The sequence below is a fragment of the Dermacentor variabilis genome, unplaced genomic scaffold, assembly GCF_050947875.1.
Source record: "Dermacentor variabilis isolate Ectoservices unplaced genomic scaffold, ASM5094787v1 scaffold_12, whole genome shotgun sequence".
NCBI lineage: Eukaryota > Metazoa > Arthropoda > Arachnida > Ixodida > Ixodidae > Dermacentor > Dermacentor variabilis.
The window spans coordinates 32159677-32184005 of record NW_027460280.1 but is presented as its reverse complement, the minus strand read 5'-3'; the positions used below and the strand labels follow the sequence as shown (position 1 = coordinate 32184005).

General features: G+C 46.6%; 1 protein-coding gene, 1 non-coding gene and 1 pseudogene across 10 annotated transcripts in view; 1 reads left to right on the top strand and 2 right to left on the bottom strand.

The window, feature by feature from the left end:
* The window catches only part of Ae2 (anion exchange protein Ae2), a 335868-nt gene that overhangs the window by 100013 nt on the left and 211526 nt on the right, over positions 1-24329 (bottom strand). Inside the window, exon 1 of one of the 9 annotated variants that reach the window (XM_075676763.1) lies at positions 12112-12374. The exons of 6 other annotated variants lie outside the window; for them this stretch is intronic. In XM_075676763.1, coding sequence (XP_075532878.1) covers positions 12112-12162 — 51 coding nt within the window. In that variant the 5' untranslated portion in view covers positions 12163-12374. Of the gene's footprint in view, positions 1-12111; positions 12375-24329 lie in introns of those variants that run through there. 2 more of the 9 variants (XM_075676759.1, XM_075676762.1) reach the window with 2 other exon arrangements.
* Positions 5521-5593, bottom strand: TRNAS-CGA (transfer RNA serine (anticodon CGA)). The gene has a single exon. It is a non-coding gene; the product is annotated as a tRNA-Ser (tRNA).
* On the top strand, positions 14888-15006 carry LOC142566450 (U2 spliceosomal RNA; annotated as a pseudogene).

Genomic DNA, 24329 nt, shown 5'->3' with positions numbered 1-24329 from the left:
CCTAAGTCTAAAGACACGTGTGTTTTCGCCCCCATCGAAATGCGGCCGCCGTGGCCGGGATCCGATCCCGCGACCTCGTGCTTAGCAGCCCAAAACTTCATAGCCACGAAGCAACCACGGCGGGTGGCGTTTGCGAAGTGTGTTACATGGCCGGTCAACGAGTTCAGTCAAAAGTAGTGAGTTACGGCGCCAGATAATTGCGCACTTGGCTGTGTTCGTCCGGCTGCGCTGCGGCCGACGGACTTTGCGTCCAGAGCTCGGCACCACCCGAAACTTTCTCCGGCCCGCAAAGAAAGCATGTTCTGCGCGTGGGTGCGAAAGCGGTACGACTGGCGTTTCAGTGCATCGCATTCCGCGTTAGAAGCTCAAAACGACTACCAAGTCCAATAATAAATAAAATAACAAATACCTTTCGCACCGTTTGACAGCAAAAATCACGTCACTTCTTTTTTGAACGGACATGACGTCACCATCTTTTGTTCCGCCGGAAGTGCTCCCTCGTCACATACAAGGAGGTTATATACTAAAACCTTTAGTATATAACCTCCTTGGTCCCATAGAAGGCGCTAAGCTTCATTAACTGCCGATGAACTGCCATGTTTTGAACGTATGGGCTTCCACGGAAGCTTCGCTATCGGGTACATTTACCTTGACATTTCTCTCGCATTTACCGCTGAATTGCCGCTGAATTTTTTAGCACCCAAGTTCCGGCACTTTAGCACCAGTAGAATACAACAATCCTATTCTTTTCCGAAGTAACACTGGCAACGATGAACGTTTTTTCTGCCCTAAAACTGCAAAGGGCATGACGGATGCCGCGGAGGATGGTTCCATGTCAGATCAATCACCTGAGGTTTAAAGTCTTAAATGTAGACATTGCACCGTGCTTCCGGTCTCTTACTCTCAGAAAAAAGAAATAAATGGGAGAGAGAGCCCGACGTGGGTGTGATTCACGACATCTTGGTGTTCCTTGTAATTGGCTTCGAGCGCGTGTACGGGCAGCGCATTCTTCATCTCGCGTATAGACTCCGAAAGGAAGCGCGTTCCATGGCAGACGGCCGGGAGGAACGGCGAGACATGTCCACCCGCGCGCAGCAATGAAGGTGACGAAGGTGGTTGTGGCAACCCGCTGAAAGCGCTTCCAAGAACAGCGTCCGCCGAAGGCGATGCGTACAGAGGTCCACGCGAGCGCTGCAACGAGCCGATTGGAGACGGCCTCCGCGCGATGCACGAATTACGCGCCGCCAAGGCGAGTGGTGCGGTTGCAAAAGCGCAGGGCGTAAACAAAAAACGAAAACTTGCCACACAGTCCGATAGCGTCAACGCGGCCCACAGACAAACGCTCACCACCTTCAAGACGCACGAAAGCTCATCGGGATAAAGTATCACGCAGGAATACACAAGCTTCGTTTCGGTTGGGCCAAGGTGAAATTATGTGAGCTCTGTCCTCTGTCCATTTGTCCTCTGTCCTCTGTCCCATTTATTTCAAGGTAACTGGCAGGGAGGCACAAGTTCACAGGGTGCTTCCGTATATATATATATATATATATATATATATATATATATATATATATATATATATATATATATATATATATATATATAACCATAGCATAAGGAGCCAACAAAGACACGAAGGACAGCACAGGGGGAATTACTTGTACTTACTAATTGAATTAAAGAAATAATAAATTAACGGAAATATAAGTGAATGAAAAAACAACTTGCAGCAGCTGGGGAACGATCCCACGTCTTCGCATTACGCGTGCGATGCTCTAACCAATTGAGCTACCGCGGCGCCGTTTTCGCATCCACTTTCTGGGGTATTTATGCATTATGTATATGTGATCAAATGAAGGTTCTGTTTCAGCTCCTGAAAGAAGTACACTCGTACGCTGCAAAGCTCGAAAAGTCAGGCTGAAATAACTGCGGACATAAAAGCCATTAAAGATAGTCAAAAGAACATTGAATCAAAGTTAGCTGGCATGCATAAGAGGCTTGATGAACTCGAGGCCACGAAATTTGACATTAGTCAAGAGCTTTCATATTTAATGAAATCGATGGAAGAGCAACGTAACCGAAATGATTCTCCGCAGCCTCGTCTTGACGAAGCTGAAGATAGATCACGACGTGAGAACTTAGTATTTCGGGGTATATCAGATGCTAAGGCGTCTTGGGCAGATACTGAATCCGAACTACTGAAAGCGTTGACTGGGGTCGTCGACTCGTGCTCCGGTGCTTGAATCCAGCGTGCACGCCACCTGGGCATTCTTTCACATGACAAGTGTCGTCCTGTCAGTTTAATTTATCGACTCAAAAATAAAAGAAAAGATACTGCCCCTGCGTAATGAATTCATGTCGAAAGGCATGAGTGAAGATTTCTCACCTGCAACACGCTTGGCTCCAAAAAGACTGTTTGAATTCGGAACCACCCACGCTGGCCTTCGCTCTTTTAAACTACGATACAACGAGCTATGCTTCAATAACACATGATTTATGCACAACGCAATCACTGGCACTGTAGACGAGGTCGAGACACGTGGCGAACATGGTGTGCAGGGGACAGTGACCGCTGACACTGTCAATGAGATTGACACACGTGGCGAAGCCAGTAGATTAGATACCGATTCTGCATCGGAAGTTGTATCGTAGGGAATCGCGAGGGGCAGTGGGAAGTTATCTCCTGCGTCTGTCCTTTTCACCAATATCAGAAGCGTTCTTAATAAACGTGCTAACTTATCTTACGCCATTGACACATGTACACCTAACATTGTTGCACTAACAGAAACCTGGCTCCCAACGCACGCGTCTGATTTTGAACTCTTTCACGATGCTCATCGTTACTCGATGTATTGTTGCGATAGGATGGCAAGACCGTGTTTGCTTGCAATTTCAAAAGATATTCCTCCTTCATGCATTAAAATCTGCAGCGACTTGGAACTAGTTTTCGCTTCGGTAGTCATCGGTGATCTGAAAATAATTATTGGTGTCTGCTGCCACCCTCCGTCCTATTCATCCACATTTACTAAGGAACTCCATGATGCTATAAACTTGGTTCGCACATGCTATCCTTCATCACCGCTTTTTATACTCGGAGACTTTAACTTTCCATCTATCTAGTGGACTGCTTATTCGCCTTATTCATGGCCGCCTTTGTCACAAGCTTAAGAATTCTTAGACCTATGTACATTGTTATCGCTAACTCAGTAACGCAAGCCACTAATTGTAACAAGTACTGCAAATACTCTAGATTTAATCCTAACCACTAATGCAGAGCTAGCCACAGATCTAACATATCTGTCAGGCATCAGTGATCACCTTCTGCTGAATTTCGTCATTAATACACCACGTCCTAAAGTGAACAAAATAAAAAAAAAAACACATTCTAGATTACAAACGGGCTAACTTTGCCGCTATTAATAACGAACTATCTGCATTTATTAGCTATTTTCTTGTTAATTTCGACACTCGCTCTGTCTAAGAAAACTGGCTGTTCAAAACGAAGGTGCATCAACTATCAGACAAATATATTCCTAAGCGCGTCGTCACCTCTAACCCTGGTACAATTCATACACCAGGCGACTAACAAAAAGAAACATTTATACCGTCTTGCCAAGCTTTCACCTTCTACTGAGCGATGGTCGACATACAACGCTTATTCCGACAGCTACGTGCATGAAAACCCTCAAACTTACTAAGAACAACTTTTTGTCTCTTACTTTACCATCTAATTGAAAGTAAACGTTAAAAAGTTCTGGCGCGTTATACACCTTCCACACGTTTAATTACACTGCAAGATACCTCCGGCAACATAATCCCAAATTATCTTTGTGCTACCGTACTGAATAGAACATTCATTATAAGCTTATCCTCGAGCACGACTGTTGATCTTCCCGATATGCCACACTACGGATTTTCCCTTATGTCACCAACAACTATTGAAGCTCCTGGCGTTGCTAAAATAATCGAGTCCTTAAGACACGATTCATCTCCTGGGTCTGACGCAATTAGTTCTAAATTCTTAAATAGTATTTGCGCTTATAGTTAAATTATACTAACAAAACTTTTTCAGCAGTCGCTCGATTCATTACGCCTCCCTAACGACTGGAAAATTGGGCAGGTAGACCAACTTCACAAATCCGGTAATAAGCACTCGCTTAAAAATTATCGCCTCATTTCACTCACTATAGCCCCCCCCCCCCCCACATGCTGCAAATTACTAGAACATATAATTTATGAAAACATCGCCACTTTTCTTGATGACAAGTCCTTTTTCTGCGCAACATGGTTTCCTGCGAAACACAGTTACTGTCATTCACCGATAAATTGCATTCTTGACAAGTCATCTTGCGCCGATTGCATCTTTTTAGGCTTCACGAAAGCATTTGATAAAGTGTGCCATCAATTGTTGCTATTAAGTCACCTTAACCTTGGTCCACATGTCTTTAGATGGATTCAATCTTTCCTTCTTAACCGCTGTCAGTTTGTTTTCACTAACGGCTCAACCGCACCTCTTACTAACGTGCCATCTGGTGCACCACAAGGATCCGTCCTCGGGACACCACTTGCCGTCCTGTCGCAATAACGACACCTCGAGTAACGATATAAGCGTCGTGAAAGATTTCAAAATGAGACACGTGCGTTGGGAGCCAGGCGTTCTGTTAGTGCAACCTTGTGAGGTGGAAGATAAGTTAGCATGTTTATTAAGAACGCTTCTGATGTTGGTGAAAAGGACAGACACAGGAGATAACCGTATCTTTTGTCAACCACTTTTTTGCTGACGACTGTGTAATTTCCCGAGAAATAAGTAACTTCAACGACATAAAACTTCTGACCGATCTTAGTTTGGTCTCTAACTGGTGCAAAACGTGGAAAATGGAGTTAAATATTAACAAATGTAAGGTCATGCGCGTTTCTCGCTGCTCTAACACTTCCCCTTCATACTGTCTTAATGGCATTCCTCTTGATTCCGTCGCATCACATAAATACCTAGGCATACATATAACACGAAATAACAGCGCTCGTCCTGTGTCCTCCATTGTCCGTGTTATTTGCGCTGTTTTAAATATGAATTATCCGTACCAACTAGCTCGCACCCAAACCCTTCTGAATGCAATACCCGCACTGTATAGCTGACTAATAGCGCTAATCGCATGTTAGGGTATTTACGTCGCAACTTCTCTGCTGCTCCATCGTCCTTAAAACTCCTACTTTATAAAACACTAATACGACCTAAACTTGAATACGCGTCATCTATATGAGACCCTGCGCATGAATGTCTTGTATCTTCTCTCGAACTTATCCAAAATAACTCCGTTAGCTTCAACTTTTCAAATTACACCTGTACCGGAATAAACGAGAAGAAAGGGGGTTAACCGAGGGTCCCGATTTTATTAGTCATATCATAAGAAGCCAACAAACATTGACACCAAGGACAACATAGGGGAAATTACTTGTGCTTTATAAATGAAATAAAGAAACGAAGAATTAATGGAAATTAAAGTGAATGAAAAAACAACTTGCCGCAGGTGGGAACCGAACCCACAACCTTCGCATTTCGCGTGCGATGCTCTACCAATTGAGCTACCGCGGCGCTGCCTTCCCATCCACTTTCTTGGGTATTTATGTGTCCTAGTAGAACCCTGGGAGTGTTAGCCAGCGCCACCACAAACAGACCTTGGCGGCGGACATGGAACGTCCTTTTTGCCGCAGGCGTCACGAGAACGTGATCTTTTTGTGTGAAGGCAACTGGTCAATAAACCCACATATGCTACCTGAAGGCATCAATGTAGCCGGATTCGAGACCCTCGTTATGTAATAAACGAGAAGAAAGGGGGTTAACCGAGGGTCCCGATTTTATTAGTCATATCATAAGAAGCCAACAAACATTGATACCAAGGATAACATAGGGGAAATTACTTGTGCTTAATAAATGAAATAAAGGAACGATAAATTAACGGAAATCAAAGTGGATGAAAAAACAACTTGCCGCAGGTGGGAACCGAACCCACAACCTTCGCATTTCGCGTTCTACTGGTTCATACTGGTTCTACTGGGACACATAAATACCCAGAAAGTGGATGGGGAAACGGCGCCGCGGTAGCTCAATTGGTAAAGCATCGCACGCGAAATGCGAAGGTTGTGGGTTCGGTTCCCACCTGCGGCAAGTTGTTTTTTCATCCACTTTGATTTCCGTTAATTTATCGTTCCTTTATTTCATTTATTAAAGGGGTGGAGACATCAAAATTTTCGTTCATGCGTTTGTTGATTCAAACGTTGCGTCATGCTTCAGGGAGCACGATACACACAGCGTGATTCACATATATCCGATAAATAATTTAATAATAGCATTATTATACCGAGCGATTTCGGTTTCGGTTTCTGGGCTCCGGGGGATGCTAAGACGTCACAGAGGAGGAAACGCAACATGGCTTGGTCACGTGGCCCACAAAAAATAGTGACGTAAAACTATGCTGCGTCGTCTGCTCGCGCATACGCGTGCTCTGCCAGCAGAGGTCAACCACTGGCGATTCGAAGTGCATGTCGCGATTATTATAATTATTGCGAAGAGCGACAACAACGGTAAGAAAATATTGCGGCTTGTGAGAGTCGGTGATTCATTCCGAAGCGCCGTAAGCATTAGCTTTGAAGTGAACCGGAAAAGGCCTAGCGACGATATCGGCGGCGCCGAACGATCCGCGGCGGTGAAGCTGCCGTCGATGCCAGAGCGACCACTCCTCGGTCGCTGATTGGCCGCTTCGCCGTACGGCTGCCGCACAAATGGGTCCCGGGCCCGTCCTCTCTACGGCAAGGAAATCTCGCCGTTCGCTAGCAAAACCGCCGTCGCACGGGGGCCCGCGAACGGCAAACGGAGTGCGGCGAGTTTCCGTGCCGGTAACGTGGACGGGCCGGTAACGTGGAAAGGCCAAGCGAAGGAGAGTCCGCTCCGAGCTGCCGAACTACGCGACTATACGAGGAGAGAAGCAGACAACACGAACGCCGCATATCCTGGTCCCTTTCGGAGTCGGCCGGCTAGTGTTACCCTCAAACGTGTAAAGGCCCGTCCGCAGGGCAACTCGCCGCACGCAGTTTGCCGTTCGCGGGCCGGCGTGCGGCGTTCGTGTTGTCCACTTCTCTCCTCTTGTGTCCGTGTCTGGACGCCTTGCCCCTTCTTTGCATTAAGAAAGGATTTCTATATGCCTGTAGCTCGGTCGTAGTGGAGGCTATGCTCGGTTGCTCGGCTCAGCAGGCTCCGTAATCGGCATTTCATCGCTACTCATCATACGTCACGTTTTTGTGCTGGTGTGCTATGACGTCAATATTTTCGTTCCTCCTCTGTGACGTAGTAACTGCCGCGCTAGCGATGGGTCTCGACTACGAGAAGGAGTTTTTAATGACTCTTTGGAGCTCAATTAAAATTATTTTGAAATGTTTGCAGCGTCCAATACCTCGTTCTGGGTGTCCTTGCATACGGAAGCAGCCTACAACATGCTTTCTATAGCCTCAAAATTTGGTGTCTCAACCCCTTTAAGCACAAGTAATTTCCCCTATGTTCTCCTTGGTGTCAATGTTTGTTGGCTTCTTATGATATGACTAATAAAAATCGGGACCCTCGGTTAAACCCCTTCCTGGGGGTTTTAATGTCATTCGAATCGAATGGCATTCGGTGCAACCAATGTAATTCGCCCGCGGAGGTGCTACACTCGAAAAATTAATGTCGTTCGGTGGCGATATCGACGGCGCGATCATTCCGAAACAAACGTGGCAACTAAAGTAGAACAAGGTAGGTATAAAGTGCTTGCATAAGCAATCCATATATTTAAATATATTTTTGTGACGTGAATTCACTGAGAAAAAAAATTTTAGTAATGCGTATAAAAAAGTTCTATTTCAGACTATGTGGCCACTATAAGCCAAAACAAGGCTTAGCCACCTGAGTAGCCGATGAATTGAAAACAAACAAAATGGCTGACATAGCGACGCTGGACGACTATGGTGGCTAGAAGGGAGAGGTGACGCCAACGGCGGATGGAAGCCGCTCCTCCATTTCAAGCCGGGCGTAGGTGGCGCTGTTGGCCGTAATGCGATGCTTGGTACGCGCCGCTGGCTTTGAGCATACGCAAGGACGCAGGCCTGCCGTGCACGCAACGCGTCGGCCTTTCAATGATGTTGTTGCAAGCAATGGTTTAGCTCATTAAACGCTAGTCGAACGTGACTACGGCTGACAGAATGCAATTTTAAGCCGTGGTGGTGCAGTGGTTAGGGCGCCCGATTGGTGTGCCCAAGGATGAGGGATGGCATCCCGGCCGCGGCGGCCGCTTTTCGATGGAGGCGAAAAACAAGGCGCCCGTTTGCTGTGGGATGTTAGTACACGTCAAAGAACCCCAGGTGGTCGAAATTTCCAGAGTCCTTCATGCCTCCACTACGGCATCTCTCATAGCCTGAGTCACTTTGGCACGTGAAACCCCACAAACAAAAACATTAAAATCGAGTGGTTGCCTCTGCAATACATCTGCTGCGTAAGACATCGGCGTATCTAAAGCGTTATTCGCGAATCCTTTCAGTTTCAGGAATTGAAAGGTCCGAATGAGTCCCGTGTGGTCAAGATAGTACATGACGACAGTAGGAGACACCAAAAGAATTAGGATGGAAATATGTTTCGGGTCCGTGCGATTGCATATTTTAAATAACGTTGTTTATTGCCTCAGGGCATAAATGAATATGTAAAAAGGAAATTAAAAGGGGTATTAAATGAGAGAAAAAAAGGTTGGCTGTTCTTTGGCCGGTGTCTTCCACTCCTTAAGTTTCAGTAATATGAAGCGTCAGCTTACTCCTACGAAATGTAAATGGGGTTCAGAACAGGTAATACAAAGCATAGCAAAAATTTATTGCACATCGTAGTAATAGCAAAGCACTGGACATCATACATTCAGGGTAATTCAAAATACAAGATACCACATATACACATGCTTCTGTGTAACTTGAAAAAAAAAAAACATTAAACATTGAACACCCACTAAGAAATGGGGAGGCAAGGATATCATTTTTCACTAAATAAAGAATTAAGACGTTCGACCTTGAAGAAATATGCAACTTAGAGCACCCTCCCTGCTGCCTTGACGACACATAGCCGGACGTGCAGCCAGGGGCGAAGCAGTGACGCTGCCTCGCGTTTTTTGCGTTGCAAGTCATCTGTTCGGCGAAGTCCGGCACTCACATTAACATGTCAGCAGCGAAACACACATTGCCATAAACGAGAGAACACTTTGGCAGCCGCGAAGAAACAGGAACGCTGTCGCGCCGGCCAGACACCGCGGGAAGCTGCACACGCGCGCAACCGCGTGACTGCATCGCCAAGCTGACCGCAGCGCCACCGCGGCCTTTGCGGCAGCGCATGAACGAGAGGATCGCGCTTTCTCGGCGGATATGCCGGCGCTGGCGTCACCTCTCCCTTCTAGCCACCATAGGACGACGACGCTAAGTTGCAGGAGGTGAAGCGATTAGTCGCTGCGTAGTTTGCATTACGAGCAAGGCGTAATAATCAGAGGAAGCGATTAGACGTTCTATGGCCGACGAGCAGAGTGGCGGCGGCATGGGCGGCGGCCAGACGCTGCTGAGCTGGAGAGTAACAACATTTTGCGACAGCCTGCCGCACAGATTTTGCCTCTTTAAAGTAACAAGTCCAATAAAACACGCAAACGTTGTTATTTCTATACGAGTACGGTTTTCAATTTGCAAGTGCTGTGTCCTGTTTTGCTTTGTTTCTGGGATTGAGAGTACACATTCGCTCCGAGTGCGAAGCCGAACGAGTTTCTCGAACTCATTCAATTGCCGAAGTCATTCGGTGCTAATGGCATTAAATATCGCTGTGTAGCAACCGAATAATGTCATTCGATGCTCGTACCATTCAGTTCGAATGACATTAAAACGCCCAGTGTGACAGGGGTACAAGCGTTCTTCTTACGTTCTCGCCAAAACAGCTGTGTGCGAGGCAAGCGTGCGGCCCAAGGAATATAGAATAAAACGATGCCGGTGGACGGCTTTCGTGGGAGTTAATCAACGAGGACACACGGAGCAAAAGACGGCCAAGCAAGGTGAAACACAAGGAGACTCGAGAAATGGAAGTGTTGACACACACAGCTTGTGCGCGCTTTCGTTCTCTTATCCCTTCACAGTAGAAGCACGCCGACGACATCTCTGTTCAACGGACAATTATTTTGATTTCGGCGAGCCGCGAGATGTCCTTAAAGGACTATCTTTAGGGGCGAAACTCGGCCTTTTGCGAGCCCCTCCGGCCACCGCGCGACTCTGGGTCAGCGCAATTGGTAACCCTAAAGCCTATCATTACCCGGTCATGCACAAGTGACTCGGAGGCACCGTTCGTGAAGCCTACATCATCTTTTCTCGCACTTTAACGACGATTGCTGCGTTTGAGCTGTAATCAGTGAAAAATGACGGTAATACGCGCGGCGCTGGTCACGTATACGTACGACTCTGTCTCCGGTCGCATTCGCGTCCGTGGTAAACATTGGCGCAAATTGTGCCAGCCACGAGAGTTTCCTCTGCGCTTTCTCATAAACAGCTCCGCTTCGCACAAATTTGGGCGTTTCGCAACGACTTTATGCGATTAGTTACCGTCGTTTTCCTGCACGACAAATAATACTTGTAGTGCATAGTCGCATACAGGCGCTTTTATTTGATATTTTAACGCTTTACTGGGCGAAAAGCCCGCCATCTTTCGGCGAGAAACATTGTATACAAACCCAGAGAGAGCTACTGGAGCTACCATGCATTCAAAGAAGAATACAAGCGAGCAAAAAATTTTGGTCATGGATGGAAAAAGAACGACACATTTAGATGCGCTGATGCTTTGTCTGCATTTGGCCAATCACCCCAGAGTGGGTGCGCGTGCCAGTATATCCCAAGGATCTTTGTCCGCATCACCATTCTATTGCAATAACAGATGGAAAAACAGACTGTCCACTTGAACGGTGGGTGAAGAAAGGAGTGAGCAGGGATCAGAAAGACCAAGATGAGGGGAAAGAGCAGATGCTTACGCCACGAAGGAACAACGCTGGTGGGAAGAACGGTGTAATGAATGTACTGCATGTGAGTATTGTAAACAGCCAGTCTATGCTTTTGTTCTCTCCTCCTCTCCCTACTTTTTCCTATGCTGTCCACGTTTCACCCCATTATCTCTGATCCCTGCTGGCCGATGCTCCCGTGTCAAATGTCAAATAAATAGTTACAGGGCGGCCAGCAGAATTATCTACTCCTTTTCGTTCTTCTTACAACCACAAATGATTTTTTTTAAATACCCTCCTCCAGCACGCAACACGCGTTTTACGCCGCAGGGCCGACTAATATATATATATATATATATATATATATATATATATATATATATATATATATATATATATATATATATATATATATATATATATATATATATATATATAGTGTGTGTGTGTGTTTGTAATAAGAAGCCAACAAACAATGACACCACAGGCAGTATAGTGGAACTTATCTAGCAGTTATTAATTGAAGTTAGGAAATGCTAAATACATGGGAATAAAAGTGGGTGAGAAAAACAACTGGCCACAGGTAGGATACGAATTCACGTCTACGCATTACGCGTGCGATGTTCTTACCAATTCAGGTACCGCAGCGCCGTTTTCCCATCCACTTTCTGGGGTACTTAAGTCTATCTATTAGAACTAACCAGGGAGCGTTAGCCAGCGCCACCACTCATGGCCTTGGCGACGAATGTGGAACATCCTTTCTGCCGTAGGCGTAACGTCTACGTGAACTTTTGGGGAGAAGGCAACAGGTCAATAAACCCACACATGCTACACCTGAAGGCATCAAAACTGCGGATTCGAGATCCTCACTATCTAATGAATGGTCTCGAATCCGGCAGCTCCAAGTTTATTTTATCTTGCTGCTGCAACGGCTAACACATCATTGGGAGAGAACGACTTCTCATACAGTTTATTTTACTCTAGCAGTCACCAAACTAAATGCACCGAGTGAACGCGCTAGAGAAGAGCCACTGACAAAATGATGAAAAGAGCGACGGATACCGGCTCGATTCCGCATAAATCTTACCGCCGAGAGATGCTGCGGTTCGCCGACTTGGTCCTCACCCTGTAGCGCCATCTGGCCTCGCCGTAAAGTTCTGGCCAAGCCGTCAGCAGCAGCGCGGATCAGAGTTGCCGCGAGCAGGTACAAGAGACGAATGCGAGTTGCGCCTGCTCGTACGTCGTCTCCTACCAGCAGGCAGGACGGCAGGTCGACTCCGCCACACGCCGCGGCAACGCACTAAAGACAAGTGCAGCCCGGGCGGCTCCATTTTCACCGGCCCACGTCCGCATCCCGCAGTTGGATCATCCGACGAGAAACAAAAAGACGCCGCCCGCCTCGAACAAAAGGAAACGCGCCTGCGCATCCGCGTGGACATTGCGCGCGAACCGCGCGAAAACGGAGAGCGGAAACCTGGAGGCACAAACAGGATGTGACTGCAAGCGGAGACTCCGGCCGAGAATCCCAGCACTTCGGCTCTCTCTCTCTCTCTCTCTCTCTCTCTCTCTCTCTCTCTCTCTCTCTCTCTCACTCACTCACTCACTCACTCACTCACTCACTCACTCACTCACTCACTCACTCACTCACTCTCTCTCTCTCTCCTTTGCTAGACCCTTTCCGTGAAGCATTCGCCACCATTAACAAACTCGCTCACGCCAAAGCATCGCAAAGCCCAAGGTGAAATCCCAGGTGATCTGGGCTGCAACCAGTTTCCTTGGCGATTGGCAGTGGCACACGTTTGAACGTCATTTGCCGACACATTTTGGGCAGGCACGAACAAACATCCCTCTCGGCCTTCCGCCCACTTAACTGTCTTAAAGAGCTCGCTGTGACCGTCAGACGACTTCGTATTCCCCGCAGTGTAAGAAGCAGAGTGATTGGTGTTTTAATGACATGCAGCCCACGAACATCGGGCAAACTCAGCGTAGGCAAAATTTATAGCAGTCAGCCACTTAAGTTGACCTTACAGGTTGCGATCGCAACTTAAAAAAGTTTTACAGAGTCCCCACTTTTGCAAATGGTTTCTCTGCACGGCAGACGCTGGTGCACTTAGCATTCTAAACGAAACAATTTTCTGGCTGCACTCATACAATACGTCAAAGAAGTGATGGGTAAAACTGCTGCGGACCCACACATGAGCAAAATGTATGCATACCTCTCTCTCCCTCTCTCTAAGCTATTTGAAATAATTTATAAAAGTAGCTGAAAAAAAAACTTGTATTTCTGTTGACTGCTTGTTGACTTCAATATAATTTCTCTGTTGATAACCGAACAACATCTATGTGTTTTGCAAGGGTACCGAAAGCTTCTCGCAACATCCTTGTGACGACGGCAATGGCGACGCTTGAAGACTTGTGCGGTCAAGCTGGTGGGTGTCGACGCGAGTCGGGCGCGCACCAACCAATCCGTGAAGCAAAGGACACTGCGTCTCTGCCAGAACAGGTCGCACCCAAAAACTTGTTTATCCAGCAGCATTATAGCAGATATGATCATATAGAGTTCGCGAACTGCCAAATGAACCTCTAGAGATCACACATAGGAAAGGTATCCGCGTGCCTTCGGGCGTTCCTCGGGCATCCTCAAGCAAGAAAGCGATACACAAGGCCCAGTCTTTACCACTATACGCTTCCTGGTCTCCCAAGCAGTGTTGATTCAGCTAGCTACACTGGCTGGGTGAGTCCTTCCTTGGCAAAAGCCCATCTCGGAAGAGTCAACACTAGGTCTCCATTGCACTCCACATGATGCACTATAAATACTCTATATATATAGACTCAGGAGTCCGAACCGAAGGCAACGACTGATCCGCCTATAGGACACTCGAGGACGTCACTTTGCGATCTTGATGTTGCAGTTCAAGCGACTGGCACCTTTTTCTGATGGTGGTGAAGCCGACCGCGAGGAGGTGGCCTGACGACGCGATAACGACGACCACTACACGACGGAAAAGCTATAGTAAAAAAAACTTAGAGTTAGTATAACTCCAAAAACATATACAGATTCCAGTTTTTAACTGCCGTCACAGTAAAATCAAAATGAAAGGAAGGCAAACCGGATAGGATTCTTGGCTCCGGTGGTGCAACGTGTTTGAAAGGAGCTGGAATTACAGGTTGAAAAACATACAGGTTAGTAGGAAGGAAGGAAACGGAATAAAGAAAGAAAGAGAGAGAGAGAGAGAGAGAGAGAGAGAGAGAGAGAGAGAGAGAGAGAGAGAGAATTTTGTCCAAACAGTCCTGTCTACTGCATGCAAACTGCTCTGTCTTTCTACTCACCCCCCCCCCCTTCTTCTTTTTCTTTGCTATCTTCGCACTGATCTAAATACACAAAGGAAGCTTTTCGGTCGTGGCCAGTCTTAGTATAGAAATAATAAGAAATCAAAAAATTATATTGTCCCCTCACAGCAGGCGACGAAAAAATTTGTAGGACCGCAACATTCATATGGGAACGGATTATCATCGAAGCTGTCTAGGCTGCATACATGGGTTGCATGCATTATGAAATCCTATATATATATATTTTTAAATAAGCAACCACACTACGCCGGCACAAGTGCCGCTGCGGTCACCGACCCTCCCACGCATACGCCGCCACCGCTGGTGTCGCCGCACCGGCACCTCCGACGCGCGCGACGTTATGACCACAGAAGCCCAGACAACGTGCACAGGCGCCACGCCCTTTTGCCCTCTCATTAGTTGTCAAGCAGGGTTTAAAACCAATAAAGCGCATGATTCGAAGGCCATCTTGCTACAGTAAGAAACGCTATATATAAATAGCGTTTCTCTTGCAACGCCGAATTTATGTGGTTCTATTTGAATCCAAGATATTAAACTTACTTTTGGAAGTTTGCGGAGTGCTTGAAGCCTGCTTTACCTCCGCCGCAGGTCCACCCGGTATTGCACTGTCTCCGGGAGCGGCCCACACATTCCCGTGCACGCGCCGTGATACGAACGTAAGCCGGCCAGGGTGTGTGTGTGTGTCCCGGCAACGCATTAGGGGGATGCATACAGGGGCTAGAGGTAAACAGCTTCGCTGTAAAACACAGCAACACTATACGTAAGGGAGCTGTGCGACCATTTACGACTGCAGAATGGCCCTTGACGGCAGCGGGTGATAAGTGCATTTTGCTGCTTATCCGGGGGACGATGGCAGTTCAGGTCAGTCTTCAACAAGTCGCGTTCAGAAGGCTGTGAAGCGCGAACACTCGCGCGACGACTTGCATGTGCGATGGTTGCGCAAGTCGGCGTTTAAACCCGCAGTACGCTTGCCGAAGGCGCCATGACGGCTCCCCTGCGCCGTCTCTGCACGCAGCAACTTACACGCACTATACGAATCCGTGAAGTTGCTGGCGCACAACGGAAACAAAATAAATTATGGGGTCTACCGTTATAAAGCCACAATCTGGCTATTGAGGAGGGAGGAGGGCAGTGCTGCGGATTAGTTTTAAACCCCTTAAACTCACTGCACGACAGTTTCTGCATTAGCCGCCACGAGCCGATAATCGAACCCGCGACCTTGTGTTCAGAAGCAGAACGCCGTTAAAGACCCACTGCAGCGGGTCTAGCGCAGACCTCTACGTAACGAATTACATGGTACTTGTAATCAATTACATTCTTGTAATTTAACAATTACGTTGTTTACTCGGTGGCGCTTATTGTAATTCAATTACTTTTTAATAACTAATTATGTAACCAATTACTTATGCTCAGTAGCTATGGTGTTGGGCTGCTGAGCACGAGGTCGCGGGATCGAATCCCGGCCACGGCGGCCGCATTTCGATGGGGGCGAAATGCGAAAACACCCGTGTGCTTAGATTTAGGTGCACGTTAAATAACCCCAGGTGGTCGAAATTTCCGGAGTCCTCCACTAAGGCGTGCCTCATAATCAGAAAGTGGTTTTGGCACGTAAAACCCCATAATTAATTAACCAAATACTTAATTGGAAAGACAAGCTGTAACAAACGAGGCAGCTTCAAAAACCTGAATTTGGCGAAAATTACAGTAGAACGCTCGAAATCGTGCCACGCAGCAGCCTCCCAAATGCGCACCTCCAGACAGCCAAACCTCGTGGCTCAGTATTTGTTTGTTCATCTTAATGCGCTCCGCCAAATGTTGGCCGACAAATTGACCAGGTGCTGATATATGTCTCGAAAGCGAAGGCCAGTTAGGACGTTAAAGCCAGGAAATCATACACGTAAGATCCTTTCAGCTTTCTATTGCCCCCCCAACCGGGAGCGTCTTCTCCAACTCCCAGCAACCATGAAGCGCGGCGCGTTATAGATGACCTAAAGTCCTTTTATGAGCGTCTAAATTTAAGAGGACCGAGCTGCCGAACAGCCCTAATCTTATGCGCATGCATTACAACACCGTCCGACTTCCCGCAGCGCGCACATCGAGCGAACTGGCGAATTATAAAGCTCCCCGTCTTCCCCTCTTTTTCCTCCTCGAGCATGGTTTCGGTGTCGCTCCTGGTGCCTTTGCAAAAAAATAAAAGGGACGATGACCGACGAAATTTTTTAGATGCAGTTGTCAGTGCAGACAAGCAATGTATGAATGGCTGCGGAGGCCCCACGGAAAGTGCCAGGCCGGCTGGTTTTGTTTACTGTATTTATGCAATGACAATAAAAGTTCGAAGGAAAGCGTAGTAGAAGTAATCGATTACTATTGTGTAATTACTCAATTACTTTCGTGGGGCAGCAATCGACAATTGTAATCAATTTTAATTTTCAATGAAGTAATTTTCATTGTAATCGGTTACTTTTTTTTTTTTTACGTTTACAAGTCTGGTCTAGCGCCACCGTGCTAAACACAAGCTAGTTAAACTGCATTCCAAACCATCGACGCACGTGCGACGCGAAAATGCAAGGCGGTAAGTCAGTCCGGTTTCATTGGCGAATTTGTTTGGCGGGAGCCTCGCTGTGCATGTGCCATACGGGCAGGCGTACTCGCGCTTAGAATATGAAAACAAGAGAGCTATGCAGCGGTGGAGATAAGTGCGTCATGTCTTTATCAGCATTAATCCAAGGCCGAGAGAGGTATGCACTCGTCGCTTGCGCGACGTTCCTGGCAAAATTATTTCACTTATTTCTTTTTTTGCTCCCTTCTTTTGCCAGTGCCACTGATCAGGAGTCAAGGCGCACCGCCATCAGAAGAAGCGAAGCTACTTAATATTCCTCCCCTGATAGTCTGAAAACAGTGCGACCATTAAGCACTTGTACGCGCGTGCAAATATGCGCTGCGCCAGCGCTTGTTTGCCCTGACGCTCGCCGCACCTGTCGTGCAGATATACTAGATATATCCGCTCGGCATGCCCCCTTCCTTTTTGCGAAGTCCGTAAACCGTAGTAGGCAAAGAAATCTTCTCGTCGAACAATCATTCTTTTCCGTCTTTTTTCGTTTATTTATCTTTTATTTGCTTGAGCGAATTCCAAAGAACCTTGCACGAAGCCCGTTGAAACAGTTTTCATAGATCGGCTTAAACGCCTTATATCAGGTCACATTGCAGAGGAAAGTATTTTTGCAGCGAGAACGCTCCTGTTCAAGGTTTTCCCGCGCTGTAAATATACGCTCGCATATCGGCGCTAAATTCAAGGATTATACCGAGTTTTGGAGGCTCTATCCGCGGGAGAAGTGCACGTTTACTAAGCACTTTACCAACGTACACTGTAAAATTTACTACTCTGGAGATTTAAAAAAAAAAAAAAGAAGAACGCGCAGATTCAACGCAATGTTGGAAAGTTGGCAGGAATGGAGCAGCAGTAGCAGATGCCATGTACAGTGTACGGTCTCGTCGCGTGTAGCCGTAGTAGTTAGTCACGAGGACGAAGCCGATGTACGAAGCTTACTTGTCGAGGAAAGAACGCGCATGCACAGAGAAGTAAAACGCATATATGTGCAAACAAATTTCGGGATTCTATACCCCTTATGCCCCAGCAGCACCTGGGGAATTGGCTGATAATGGGCACACATCCAATGGTATAAGAATGGGGTAGGCCACATATAATAAATTCAGAGGAGCCGTTGAAAATGCTGAGCCGCGTTACATCGGGCGTACCTATGCGTACCTATGAGCTGACACTATATGACGAGTTTTTATGCCACGTTGTAGTGTGTGATTACGCAGTATAGAAGTGAACCAACTGGCATTACTTCGTAGGTTTAAATTCTGTGCTATATAAGTAATCTATTCGTCGAGAAGGTTTAGCTTGGGGGGCTCCTATCTAAACACCTGAGAACGGAGACCTCGTTTTTCTTGGCCACCACGGCACTGAAATGAATTAGGTTTGCTGCATAAATTTAAAAGAAAAGGTTATAATCTAGTGACTGTAGGAATCAGAATTTCGATTTAGGCCGGCAACGTTTTAATAAAGATGGTTGAAAATCGCAAAATAAAAAAAATCGAAACTATCACGTTTGCAACTTTTTACCTCGGCAATAAAAAGTAATGCCACACTTTTGTAAACAGCACTTGCTAATACATCTAAAGCGGACAATATTCATGTATTATGTAAGTTATAAAGTATGCCTATAATATGTGAGTAGGACTTTCGGAAAATTAACCCTCATAAACATTGTAACATACAGCCATGTCTCGTTAATATAGACCCAGTCAATATGGACACCCCGCAATATGGACACAATTTTTGGCGACCGGTCTCTCGCCATGAAATTTTGCCCCGTTAATATAGAAACCCGCAGTCCAGACTATGGACGGCTATTCTGGGGACGAAACGGGTAAATACATGTATTTTTGTCTCGTTACCATGGACACGGGATCAGATTGCCTGCACGACGCGTGTATCCAGCACATTATGGAACTGGCGCGACGACCAGTGAGAACGCTAGAACCATTCCATGATAAATGTTTAAAACCCCACACGCTTCCCCGAGCATCAGATTATCGATGACTGATGATCGCGCTCGCCGCTACTACGACTACGTGACAATATTCGCCGCGCATAAAAGGCAAGGCTGGACGCTTCTCTGGACAATACAGTAGGATCGAAGACATCAGTGTAAACCTACATCTCGTTTTTTTTTTCTTTTTGCTGAATAAACAGTGTTCTTTTTTGGAACTATTATTCTTTGATGTTTGTGTTCTTGACTTTGGCGGCCATATTAACGAGACATGACTGTATTCGCTTATGCAGTAAATTATTGTATCAAACTTGTCCGCTTCAGATGCACTAACGGATGCAGTTTACAGAAAACTTCGGTATTTATTTTTGGTGCAGAGTTACGGATTTGTAAACTTCATGCTTATATTTAATTAACAGAAGGTCAACGTGATTACGTCGGCAACAAAGTGATAGTAGCGACGATAATGCAACTGCGCTAGAAGAAAATTCAGTGCTGGCGTTACAATGACCACTGCCCGATGGAATGCCCAAACTGTTTCACAACAAGGAAAAGTAGAACTTGTTGAACTTTATTTCTAGTCATGGTGAGTACATTTCTACGGGGGAGGGGGAGGGGGGAGTATAAAATATCGTTCGAGTTAAATCTCTATTAGCATAGTAATTAAATAAATCATTAGTAATTGATTTGTTCTCAGCTCGCTCTAACGTATCAAATTCGCTACTACACGCTATACGTTAAGTTTCCTGGGTTTAAACCAAAATTTTGAGGTTTGAAATTCAGCGCAGCATATGGTATACGTTGGACATTAGAGCATTGACAACTTTTTCTGGACCCGTTCTATGAATTCACTGCTGGTTTTACAGCTTTCATTCCAGACGGCCGATGCGTACTCAAGGTGAGAAAGATTGTTCTGTACATTTCGAAGGGCTCGGAGAATTCTTATTATTGTTGTTATTACTATTAGAGAAAACTTCAGGAAAAAAACTATTTTTGTTTTCATTACGTCCTTATCGTGCCTATTTAACATATAAGAACGAGCTATGCGTCTAGGCCTAACATTTTAGTGGCACCTTTATAGTGACTAATGTGCCTCGTTTGATGTTGCTGCCTACATTGGACTTTCGCAGCCCATTCCTTTTTCCATGTTTTGTCCTAGTCTTATTTTATTTACAATGTCATCATTCACCGGCTGGGAAACATGACAGATGGCAGCCGATTATTACCAATAATACTTTGCCGGCATAAAGGATATTATTAATAGCTTTGCAGCAGACGAGACCATCACTGCAAGAAGGATTCAAACGACGCTACGCGACAATACACTTGAGCGTGACTTGACGCACTTGTGCGTTCGCCTCACGCTTTCAGCCGACATCCTAGAGAAACTTGAATGCTACGGCACAGCTCTGACTCAGAATGTGGGGCTCAATTTGGACATTCAATAAAGGTTAGCCACCATCCCCAACCATATAACGGAGAAATCGTTTTTCTAGGCCACCATGGCACCGAATTGAGTGAGCTTTCTTGCATAAGGTTAAAAGAAAAGGTTAGAACCTAGTGACTGTAGGAAGCAGAATTTTGAGGGTTGCTGATAGAGTTAGCTCAAAACTTCAATGTGTCTCGGACAAAAATTCCGGGTTTTCTGCATATGAAAAAGCTCTAATCGGCGAACATTCTGTCATTCCAGAGGCCATCGGATCATCGAACCTTCTGAGCTACAAATATGTGCCACGAGCTTTTGTGGATGTTGAGCGTTGGTTTTCTGCATACAAAACCAGTGCTCGGTGAAAAAAAAAAGGCGCGACATTAAACTCTAAAATCTTCAGATTGTGTTTATTTGTCGCTGTTCTCACAATTTTTAGCGTGGTGTCTAATCACTATAGATTTCTGATAAATCTCGTAGCCTACGCAACTTGCCACATTCCCTTTTATCGAGAAAATGAAAGAACATTCAGATAACCGGGGTTTCGTGGGCTGTGTTCCTTAGGAGATCATAATTTATCCTCAAATTCACAGCGGGACTTCTGATTAATTGAGCCTATAAATGCCTAAAGGACAGTATTTGGTACCTATATATGCCTCAAATTACAGCCTTAGTGTCTGTTATAGGCGTCTAAAACAGCATTTTTTAGTGTCTAACCATCCGGTCTCCAATTATTATTATTAACCTGACGCGTCCATTGACTCAATTACTGCGAACAGCAGATTTAAAGTGGCGATAAGTATTCAGATTGCATAGGCATAATGACCGGCCCGTATTTGAAAACTCCTGAACTACTACTCATGCTGCTTTAAGTGTTTCGGACGGATGCGTTCAAGTGATTCTCTAGCTCATTGCCGCTATTTTCGTACCGCTCACGGGCTGCCTCCCTTTCACACGCAACAACTTTGCCATTCTTCGGCTACCGTGCGCCAGCCAAGGAGATCTCCTCCCCTTTGCCCTTTTTAGCTCCGAGCAGCGCATCTCCGACGTCAGAAGCCTCGGTGGCACAAGTGGTGATGCGAACAGGCACGTTCAGCTCATTCCCAAGGCCACAGCTGCTGTTCCCAATCAAATGTAATTTGGGTCCCACAAATCTTGCTACATTTCATGTTTTCTCTGCACAGCGTGCCGTGATGCAGCAAAGACGCAGTACAGAGCAATAATAGAGGTACAGATGGAGCGATCAGCCGAGTGTCACGGGGGCATTAGTGTACACATGACATGCGCAGTCAACCTGGATTCCACATGGTAGTCATGCCCAATGAAAGAGCTCGCTGAGAACGAACGAACGAACGAACGAACGAACGAACGCACGCACGCACGCACGCACGCACGCACGCACGCACGCACGAACGAGCGAACGAACGAACGAACGAACGAACGAACGAACGAACGAACGAACGAACGAACGAACGAACGAACGAACGAACGAACGAACGAACGAACGAACGAACGAACGAACGAACGAACGAACGAACGAACGAACGAACGAACGAACGAACGAACGAACGAACGAACGAACGAACGAACGAACGAACGAACGAACGAACGAACACGTTAATTCCATTTTCTGGCGATTAGCTGCCGTTGGTACTAAGACGACGAGCACTGCCCTGACAGACGTGCTCGACACACCACCTGCTTAAACGTGCTCTACCTCCTTAAACGTTTGCGAAGGAATGTTGCGGCGGGAGGGTAAACACGAAAGCGAAGAAGGATACAAAGCAAATGACGCTGTTTCAAGCAACTCCAGCTGGGCCGATCTCGAAGACAGTGCAATGCCAGGTCGACCCACGGCGGAGGTGAAGCAGGCGTTAAGCACTCCCCATACGCGGCCCGATACCGAAGATAGTGCACTGCCGGGCCGAACCGCGGCGGAGGTGTAGTTCGCCATTAAGCGGACCACATATACAGCTTCGCTAGTCATCCTTCTTCACGGAGTGGAAGGGCGCTGAGTTTTTTTATTTAATTCACGCAGCATAATCGAACTCGGTGGGGTAAAGTGGGATAGCTAAGGGCATCCGCCATAACGCCTAAAGAGGCAAGAAGGTGCAGACAGAAATATCTCTTAGAGCAACCTAACGGGCTATGTACTGACCCCCCTTTATTCTATCTGCCAGTGTGTGTGTGTGTGTGTGTGTGTGTGTGTGTGTGTGTGTGTGTGTGTGTGTGTGTGTGTGTGTGTGTGTGTGCGTGTGCGTGTGCGTGTGCGTGTGCGTGCGCGTGTGCGTGCGCGTGTGCGTGCGTGCGTGCGTGCGTGCGTGCGTGCGTGCGCTAAACCGAGAAGCGTGTTCATCTGACCAAATTACTTATATAGCATAAGGTGGACGTGAGTAGTTACACATGGAAAGGTATTTTTCCGAGAAGAAAAACTACAAGCACTTTCATGTTGACGAGAAATTGGCTCGAGTTCGCAATTTCATGTCCTTGACTTCAAGCTTAGGACAAAAATTAAAAATCCGAGCCAATGTTCGCATTCCAAATTCGCCTGTCGACAGGCCGCGACATACAGCTTTTCAACGTTGCAGGACCTCGTCCGAACTAGAAAAGCCCAAGTTCCAAAAAGACAGAGCGGGAGAACTATTTACGGAAGCCGCCACAAGAAAGAAAGCGGTTGCGTCGGCGCCAAGCCGGGCACAGGAGTGAGCCGCGCGGAAGCGGAGGACGGCACGGGGGCAGCACGTGGCGTACACGCCTGAAGCCCTGCTGACGCGAGCATCGACTGCGCCTCGAAACCCCTCTCATCGCCCGAACAGGCGTTCACACAGCGTCCCAACTTGATCTAAACTTCATGCGTTCATCCTTCGCTGTACTCTGGTTTCTGAAAGAGGCAGAATAGCGCGGCACGCATAACTTTGACAATAATAATAATAATAATAATAATAATAATAATAATAATAATAATAATAATAATAATAATAATAATAATGTGTGCGCGTGTGCGTGTGAAACACGGGAAATTGCCGCGGGACTAGTCACGCGGCTCCTTCTCGCGGGCTTCTTTCAAGCGAGGGAAAAACTTCTGCAGCACGTATTGAGCAAGGATGTTGTACAATTACCTGATTGACACTTTTGCTCCCATTATAACATTCAATGTAGTTGATTAATTGTTAATAACTAATTATGTAATTAGGCGAAATACATATAATTTGACTTCCTTTAAGCGACGGCAATATTTGTGACACGGTAACCCTCGAACTGCGAGCTCAAAGGAGTGTCCTGAAAAAAACTCGATCAGGCTCTGCGTCAGTTGGAGTACGCAACTAAAATATGCTGCCGTCGTCCTGCACAGGGGCCACGAAAATGACGCGATATTTTTTAGGTACGAGACGCGCGCCAGTATCAATGTTTGCTCCTACGCGTCGCGAGCTGTCCGCGCGCGTCGCGAGGAGCGCATGCGCGCCTACCAGCGCGCGGCGGTGCCCAGCCAGGTCAGGTACTGGACACGCGTGCCGCGAGCTGAGCGGTGAATATGCAGGCGAGAAATCGCAGCGTGTGCCACTGAAAGCTCTGAGTCACGGAGATGCTGTTGGCACGCGAATTCGCGGCCCTGGTTGCCAACGAGAACGTACTACAGTCAGGCCCTGCACTCGCCAGAATGGTCGAAATTTCCTCGTGACGTTCCCCGCTTTGAAAAAGAAACAAAAAAAATTATGCACACCTCACGCACTGTGGGAATCGATGTAAGCGAAGCATTCCGTACTGGCTGCTTTGATTGACGATAATCAGCGATGATGCTGACGTCTAAAGCTTAATTTCTTCAACGTTTAGTCAAACACGAGAGTGGTGAGTTGATGTTAAACGTTACCTTGCGTGTACCACTGCTGTTTGTCTGCGTAGTACACAGAACACACAGGAAGTCGCGTTTGCTTGAGGCGTTGTTGTGAGTCACATTTCATAACCTCTGAG